The sequence below is a fragment of the Oncorhynchus masou genome, unplaced genomic scaffold, assembly GCF_036934945.1.
Source record: "Oncorhynchus masou masou isolate Uvic2021 unplaced genomic scaffold, UVic_Omas_1.1 unplaced_scaffold_3590, whole genome shotgun sequence".
Lineage (NCBI taxonomy): Eukaryota > Metazoa > Chordata > Actinopteri > Salmoniformes > Salmonidae > Oncorhynchus > Oncorhynchus masou.
Genome location: NW_027009996.1, coordinates 18,781 through 27,500, shown reverse-complemented (window position 1 = coordinate 27,500; position 8,720 = coordinate 18,781). Strand labels below are relative to the sequence as shown.

Below are 8,720 nucleotides of genomic sequence, written 5' to 3'. Positions count from 1 at the left end.
CATAGTGGTTAGGTCTGAGACATAGTGGTTAGGTCTGAGACATAGTGGTTAGGTCTGAGACATAGTGGTTAGGTCTGAGACATAGTGGTTAGGTCTGAGACATAGTGGTTAGGTATGAGACATAGTGGTTAGGTCTGAGACATAGTGGTTAGGTCTGAGACATAGTGGTTAGGTATGATACATAGTGGTTAGGTATGAGACATAGTGCTTTAAGGCCTATAAGCAATGTTTACTCTACAGTGAGCTGCTTTTGAGGCCCTGATTGTGAGCCACAAGGAGTAGGATGAGGTCACTAGACACTAAATCCTATCCACCACACTGTCAAACACATTCAAACCTTTAAACACTAAATCCAATCCACCACACTGTCAAACACATTCAAAACCTTAGACACTAAATCCAATCCACCACACTGTCAAACACATTCAAAACCTTGGACACTAAATCCTATCCACTGCACTGTCAAACACATTCAACACCTTAGACACTAAATCTAATCCACCACACTGTCAAACACATTCAAAACCTTGGACACTAAATCCAATCCACTACACTGTCAAACACTTTCAAAACCTTGGACACTAAATCCAATCCACTGCACTGTCAAACACATGCAAAACCTTGGACACTAAATCCTATCCACCACACTGTCAAACACATTCAAAACCTTAAACACTAAATCCAATCCACCACACTGTCAAACACATTCAAAACCTTAAACACTAAATCCAATCCACCACACTGTCAAACACATTCAAAACCTTAGACACTAAATCCTATCCACCACACTGTCAAACACATTCAAAACCTTGGACACTAAATCCTATCCACTGCACTGTCAAACACATTCAACACCTTAGACACTAAATCCAATCCACCACACTGTCAAACACATTCAAAACCTTGGACACTAAAATCCAATCCACTACACTGTCAAACACTTTCAAAACCTTGGACACTAAATCCAATCCACTGCACTGTCAAACACATGCAAAACCTTGGACACTAAATCCAATCCATCACACTGTCAAACACATGCAAAACCTTGGACACTAAATCCAATCCACCACTCTGTCAAACACATTCAATAACTCTGTCAATCATTGTCTTCCACCTTGTTCCATAACTATCTATTACTGCATTTGTCCGGCTCTCAGTTTCTGAGCACCCAGCCGTCTCCAAACAGAAAATAACCCTTAAACGTATCTAGGACTAGTGCCCCTTGACTCCATACTGCCATCCACCACCACCAAAATTAAAACTAAACTGACTCCAGACCTGTAGCTGTGCACAAAGGCCCCTTTCTGTCTCAAGTTCATGTAGCAGAACAATCCCGGCTTCGTTTCAAGAGACAGGCCAGCGTCTTACCCGGCCAGTGAAAAATGCATTGAATCACTATATAAGCATGATGTTGTGGGCCGGGGCCTGCGAGCCGGCTGGGTGGGAGGACACGAGTTATGCCGCGTGTGTCCTCTAGTCCGGTTTTAATCACCGCCCGTACTTTGTACGGCCAATAAAAACATCCCGTTTCGGTCAGACACACATCATCTTCTGTTTCTTCTTGCAAATTAAAATGTAGCCTGGGTGACATCACCATCAGGCGCTGATTACTTTGTGTGCGCACCAAATGGCACCCTATTCCCTATGTAGTGCACGACCAGATCCCTAAAAAGTAGTGCACTATATAGGTAATAGGGAGCCACTTGGAACATAAGCCTTTACCTCTCCTTCATTAACTTAATTATTTCACTATCAGTAAAACCCGCCTGAGTAATTCATATTTGAAAGCCCCAGGGTTGTAAATTAAAGGGGCTCTGCTGGTTTAATATGCAGTGTTGGATTATCTTCCTTTCTCTTTGCCATCTTGCCATCTGTTATCTGTGACAACAAGGTGGCTGAAATAGACACGAAACAAGGGAAGGACGTGTGATACAGAAAAAAAAGTGTGTCAATTTGAGAGATTTCCATTAAGTGGGATTGGAAGTAGAAATTTGGCCAATATGTCTGTTTTAGCTGGATTTATAGTTGGACCTCTCTACCCTATTGTTACCATCCCTGTGTGGTTGCAGAAGACTCACAAGGTCATTATGAAGGCTCCACACACTAATAACTTTCTTAAAGAAATGCTCAGCTTTGCCTGCTCAATGTGTTTGTGTAACTCCCTCTCATTGATCTCCACTAAACCCACTTTTAAAATATTTTAGATTACTTATACATGTTCTAAATGTTCTCCACAAATCAATCCCTCATTTTAATGAGTTAACTTTGCATAAATCCTACATTTCTCAAGTTATTTGAACAATTTTCATTTCTGTTTTTTTATTTCACGCAGTTGACATCAACACAGACCAGTTTCAGATAAACACATTAACTTTTTTCAATTCAAATAAATTAGATACATTTAAATGTGGTTAAATAACAACAATAAACAAACAAACAACAATAACAACAGAAATCTGAATTTACATGACAACAATGTTCAATTGCACACACAAGATAGAGTATATGAGACATCATAGAAAGTCTGTAAATCCAAGATATCTGACATTCATGGGGGCACATTCACAACATCACGCAACATTCTGCAACACTTTGCAACACTTTCCCCTTCATTTTCAGCTAATGCAAACTGCTCAGGGTTTGTTCACTCCTGCCAGTGTAAGTTGCAGTTTGCAACAGTCCAACGGTTCTGAACGTAACTTGGTTGTATCACATCCTTTAGCACTGCTGGTGGGAGGAGCCACATCTGTCAGTCAGCCTGTCAGGGGGCGGGGTTTAGCTGAGATGGATGACAAGGTAATAGAGGTCAGTGGTGTTCACTGCTTCACTGCTGCTACAATACTTCTCAGTCCAATTGGATGAAAAACACAGGAGTCTTACAGCCGGTGAATGTCCTGTGTAAAAACATTTTTTTGGAGTTGCATGCCATGAAAAAATACAGCAGAGAGAGACAGGGTTCAGTGTCTTATTCAGCCTTACTTGATGTGATGATGAATATAAAATGCTTTATATTCCCTCATCCTTAGAGATGCGAGTCCAACCTAAAGAACACCTATACCTTAAACCAGGGGTACCAGCATTGGGGAACACCCCTTCCAGCATTGGGGAACATCCCACACCCCCCTGCGCGAGCGGCATGTCTATTTCTATGGCACAAGCACTGTTCGTGACAAACTGTTCACACCCTTCTTGTTGGTGGAGAGAATTTTGCAGGTTTAAAGCTTATTTCCTGCAATTCTGTACATTTTGCCTAATGTGTATTCATGTGATGTTTAGGTGACAAAAACATGACTCCAACATCTATGAGCTGAAAAACAAAATAAATAAAAACATTAGCTGACATGGGCTAGTGGATCTGGACATTTCTAACAAGTTATAAATAGCTCTCTAAGGTATGTAATGACTGACAGGACAAGAGGAACTGATGATGCAATACCCAATATAGAAATTACACCTTGTGCATTCTACTAGTACAACTTTCAAGAATAGGTTTAAAGCCGGATTGAGTTCCTTTAAAACATTTTTTTGGGGGTGGGGGGCGACCCACAGTTTGGAAACTCCTGCCTTAAACAACTCCACCAGGGTCACAGAAATGTTACATTGCGTTGAGCATTATGTACACAGAAAACACTGTCATAGGCTTTTGAAATGGCACATCCATTTTTTTCTCTTTTTACACTATAGACCCCCACTTTCCCAGAGCCAGTGTCAAGCAGCAGTGTCCCTGCGTTTTCCTTTCTGGGTGTGTCTTTGTCTTTTCACAACCCTGCGCCTATCTTCCTGTCCCCCCCCTGTCACCCCCACTAAATCGTCCTCAGAGAAGGGACTGTGAGGGTTGTAACCAAGCTCCGCTGTCAGCTTCAGAAAGTCTGCTGAACGCTGCAACCCCACGGCGCCACCCATGGTAACATCAAACTCGTGTGGCGTCTCCTCCTCTTCCTCCTCTTCCTCCTCTGCTTCTTCTAGGTCTAGCTCTCCCTCGTCATCCTGAGTGGAAGCTCGTTTATTCTCAGCTGGTTTGCCATTGGTCGGTTTTCCCCCGGTGCGTAGTCGCTCCGCCTCAGACTGGGCAGACGCAGATGCCTGCTCCTTGGCCTTGCGGCTGCGCTTCCACTTCATCCGGCGGTTCTGGAACCAGATCTTCACCTGAGGACAGACAGAACGCAGGCCTGTCAGCCACACACTAATGCAGGAGGTCTCTTACCTGCAGTCTCTATCTCTCTATCCCACACTCAGTTTAGTACATTTGGGATGCCATTTTCTGTCTACTAAACCGGCCTGAAATGTCAAAAACAACCGTTACTCAATTGCAGAAAGATTTATCTGAAGAAGTCATTCCAAAACGTGCTGAATATGTTCCAACACAGAGGAGTTTATCTTTTAAATCAACATGTCAACTGCTTCGTTAGGGGTGGTATTTGGGACTAGATGAGGCAGGTGAAACAAGAGAGCTGTAATATATTAGCTAGATAAGGAACTGCCGGTCTGACATCACATTACTCTCCAGTAACTAACAGAGCTTTTTTTACCTTTATTTAACTAGGCAAGTCAGTTAAGAACAAATTCTTATTTTCAATGATGGCCTCGGAACAGTGGGTTAACTGCCTGTTCAGGGGCAGAACAAGAGATGTGTACCTTGTCAGCTCGGGGATTTGAACCGGTTACTAGTCCAACACTCTAACCACTAGGCTACCCTGCCGCCCCATAGCAGACAGTCTATCTCAAGGACAAACACACCAGGGATCATTTGTACAGGTTCTTCCCAGAGGAACATAGGATAACAGGCCAGCGCTGGAATAGCCTGCCAGGTGGGAATCAACACACATACACATATATACACGCTCACACAGACACATATATACACGACACATATATACACACAGACACATATATACACGCTCACACAGACACATATATACACACAGACACATATATACACGCTCACACAGACACATATATACACGCTCACGAGACACATATATACACGCTCACACAGACACATATATCACATATATGCTCACACAGACACATATATACACGCTCACACAGACACATATATACACGCTCACACAGACACATATATACACGCTCACACAGACACATATATACACGCTCACACAGACACATATATACACACTCACACAGACACATATATACACTCACGCTCACGCAGACACATATATACACGCTCACACAGACACATATATACATGCTCACACACACAGACACATATATACACACAGACACATATATACACGCTCACACAGACACATATATACACTCACAGACACATATATATATACACACTCACATATATACACAGACACATATATACATGCTCACACAGACACATATATACACACTGACTATATACACACAGACACATATATACACGCTCACACAGACACATATATACATGCTCACACAGACACATATATACACACAGACACATATATACACACTCACACAGACACACACAGAATGACACCTTTTCTCCCTCACCTGTGTTTCGGTCAGCATGAGAGAGGTGGCCACCTCAAAGCGTTTGGGTCTGGACAGGTACTTGTTGAGTTTAAATTGGTTCTCCAGCTCAAGGAGCTGCTGACTGGTGAAAGCTGTCCGGGGCCTACGACACTTCCCCAGGAGTCCTGCCTGGGGTGCTGAGAGGGGAGAGGGAGAGGGGGGGGGGACCTTAGTACAGTACAATATTCTTCATTGTGGATCATTTTTAGTGAACAACTGGGTAGAAAGTTACACTGACTCTGGCCTAAGCAATAGCTTAATTCTCCCCAACTATGTTCTTCCCAAATGTAATGAGATGTGTAGGCTACTAAGCCTGTGTTCTGGTCAATTCAAGCTATTGGACAATGCATGTGAGTAGATCAGACTGTTTCAATTGTCTTACTTCTGCAATACCAAGGACATAGGAAGTCCAATATAATGTTGAGGAGGAACACACACACACATGCCCGCACTCTCTCGCCATCATTAACTATAATAGCTTTACTCCAGTTTATTGTTGACGAGAGGACACGGCAGAAGCTGGGCGCTAGAACCATAAAAAGCGCGAGCACCATTAACTTAATGAAAATTCGATGAAGCTTTAGTGATTTTATTGGTGAACTAGCAGAATGTTTTAGGTGTTTGTTTATAGTTTGCTCCTCAGTACAAAGACAATGTTCATCGAGTTGACGTTTATAGCGAAATGAAAAGGCCAAAAATAAAAACATGATATTACAGTTAGCAGTAAATCGATCGAAGACTTTTCACGAGACGACAATATTTAGGCCTATACCTCTGCATGATACTTAAATAGCCTATATTTTTCAGACGTTGTGTATTAATGACTGAACAAAGAACAAAACCGTTCTACCATTAAGATTGAATGTGCACTATTATTTGTTCAGAAAGCAGTTAAAAAGATTTGTTTAAATATTGCAATAAAGGTGGATTGATATAAGCATGTAATTCATATATAGCTTGATATAATACACATGAAAATATTACAATTCTATGATAATACCTTGTATGTATCCCCATTGTTCTTGCTTCTTATATTTAAATAAAACTGTTCTTTCCTGATTGGTAAAAATGTTAGCAATAGTTATAAATAATATGAATACAATGAGTAACACAATATTATTATAATAAATATATAATAACACGTATTATTAACCAATAACCTTCGTATTAGATGTATTCATTATTTACAAATTGAAATGTATGATTATTGTTATTATTGTTGTTGTTGGTGTTATTCCTCAGATTATTATTATTTTCTACTTTTTTGTCAAATGTGTTATGAGAGATGTTATAATATATTGAGTTTTGTAATCAATACTGGTATCAAATACGTTTAAGTTTTGCACACCTAGGTAAAGTTAATTGCAACATTTAGCCTAATCTTAGAACATATATTTGATTATGTTTACAACATTTGCCGTGTGTGTGTGTGTGTGTGTGTGTGTGTGTGTGTGTGTGTGTGTGTGTGTGTGTGTGTGTGTGTGTGTGTGTGTGTGTGTGTGTGTGTGTGTGTGTGTGTGTGTGTGTGTGTGTGTGTGTGTCTGTATTTGCTTTCCCTCACCTTTGGATTACATGCAATGAGGAACAATAAGTGATTTTACGACAGCTCTAGGCGGTTGGGTTCAATGCTTTGGAAGTGGTTGTTAAGTGATCAAACGATCCCTTCCCTACCAATAAACCTCCGGTATCTGGGCGTAAGTTCATTTCTGCTTGATACCCGCCACACCTATTTGAAAAACATGATTGATTACAGCAATTAGGCTAAGCTTTGTGTCTGCTTGGCTATATTAATTATATTGCCTATGTGTTCTGAGCAAGCACAAAAACACATAACCAACAGACAGTTCAACTCCATTTACATGCCCGATTTTAAAAGAAACCCCATGGGCCTAGCGCACAATGCCTCTCTTTTAAAAATATGTTTCGTTTGTTGATATATTTGTGACAAGAGTATAGCCTATTGAGTGTGCTGCTTAGCCCACATGTGTACTATACTTACAACTGTAGTCTGGAAGACGTGGTATCATCATTCCAGCACGGATCCAGTGCTCCAGGGGGAGAGACCCTGCCATGGCAGCCGCCTTCAGGTGGTCTGGGTACGACTGGGTAAGGTGTGTGAAGCCGGAGTATGCGAAGGCAGGGTGATGTCCACCCAAAGCCGATATTGGGTACATAGGGGCAGGGTACATTTGGGGTAGCGAGGCGAGTCCCGTGTGAGGGAGGTTCAGCAGTCCCGGCTTGGGGATTATCCCGGTTTGAAGATGGATGGGCGTCCTGCGCGGGGACGGGGTGTCCGCTCGCCGACAGGACACAGGGCTGCCCGCAGGGCTGTCACTGCTGAGACCTGGAGAGAGGTCTCGGTTCGCCCGGTGAGTCTCGTCGGCCAGCAGAGCATCGATTCGAAAATTATTCGATTTCTCCATACCGACTCTCATCAGGAAAACTGCCGCGAGCTGCTCAAAGGTCAGACCTGCCAATGTACACTTGTTCTGTGCGTCAGAGCGCATACAGCTCCAACTCCAATCTTCTGTATAAATGTTTCCGTTTGTTATAAAAGTCACTCTGAGGATGCCAGTGCAACCCTCTCGTAACCAAAATAAGTCAGAGCAATGATAGATACATGAGAGGATGTACTTTTAGTATGCGTTTCGATAGCAGGCTCCTTAGTTTTGCTCACCCCCTCGCTATCACCTACCTGTAACAGTTCTGGTAAAATATTCTCTGGAGAACCCTGTAGAGCTTAAATTATTAGCAAATAAAATGATACAACAAAATATTAAATTGCAATGCTTTCCGAGTGTCCATTTGGTTTCTGTAGTCCTCTATCCGCGTATTCACATCACATGTGATGACTAACAGGCAGGTCTTGGTGTTTAATAGCAATTTAACCAACTAAAGCAAGTGTTTCACTCCTTCAGACGCCGTCTCCCCCACCCCTGTGGCTGTCTGAGCTGTGATTGGCTAATGCAGGTACTGGAGGGGTGAGTTTAGTCGACCGTTTTCTAATTAACTAATTACTCTCATTTCCACGCGACTCAAGAAACCTCTGAACGCGCCTCACACGTCTCCTGCGTGAGAAATGTCCAACCTCTTTCCCTCTGTCTGTCAGCAACACTTTCTGCTGTGTTTAATTGTGACGTGTGACTGTGAGAGCTGGTAGCAATATTAGCCTTTTCTATCAGATAACAAGATACAAG

The 8,720-nt window shown here is 42.2% G+C and overlaps 1 protein-coding gene across 1 annotated transcript; it reads right to left on the bottom strand.

Annotated features, from left to right (window-relative positions):
* Nucleotides 1–2,308: 2,308 nt before the first annotated feature.
* On the bottom strand, nt 2,309–8,519 carry LOC135534569 (motor neuron and pancreas homeobox protein 1-like). Its single transcript, XM_064961524.1, has 3 exons — nt 7,523–8,519; nt 5,503–5,660; nt 2,309–4,146 (listed from the first exon to the last, which is right to left on the bottom strand). The coding sequence occupies exons 1-3, from the start codon at nt 8,028–8,030 to the stop codon at nt 3,709–3,711; spliced, it is 1,104 nt and encodes a 367-aa protein (XP_064817596.1). The 5' UTR covers nt 8,031–8,519; the 3' UTR covers nt 2,309–3,708.
* Nucleotides 8,520–8,720: the final 201 nt, after the last annotated feature.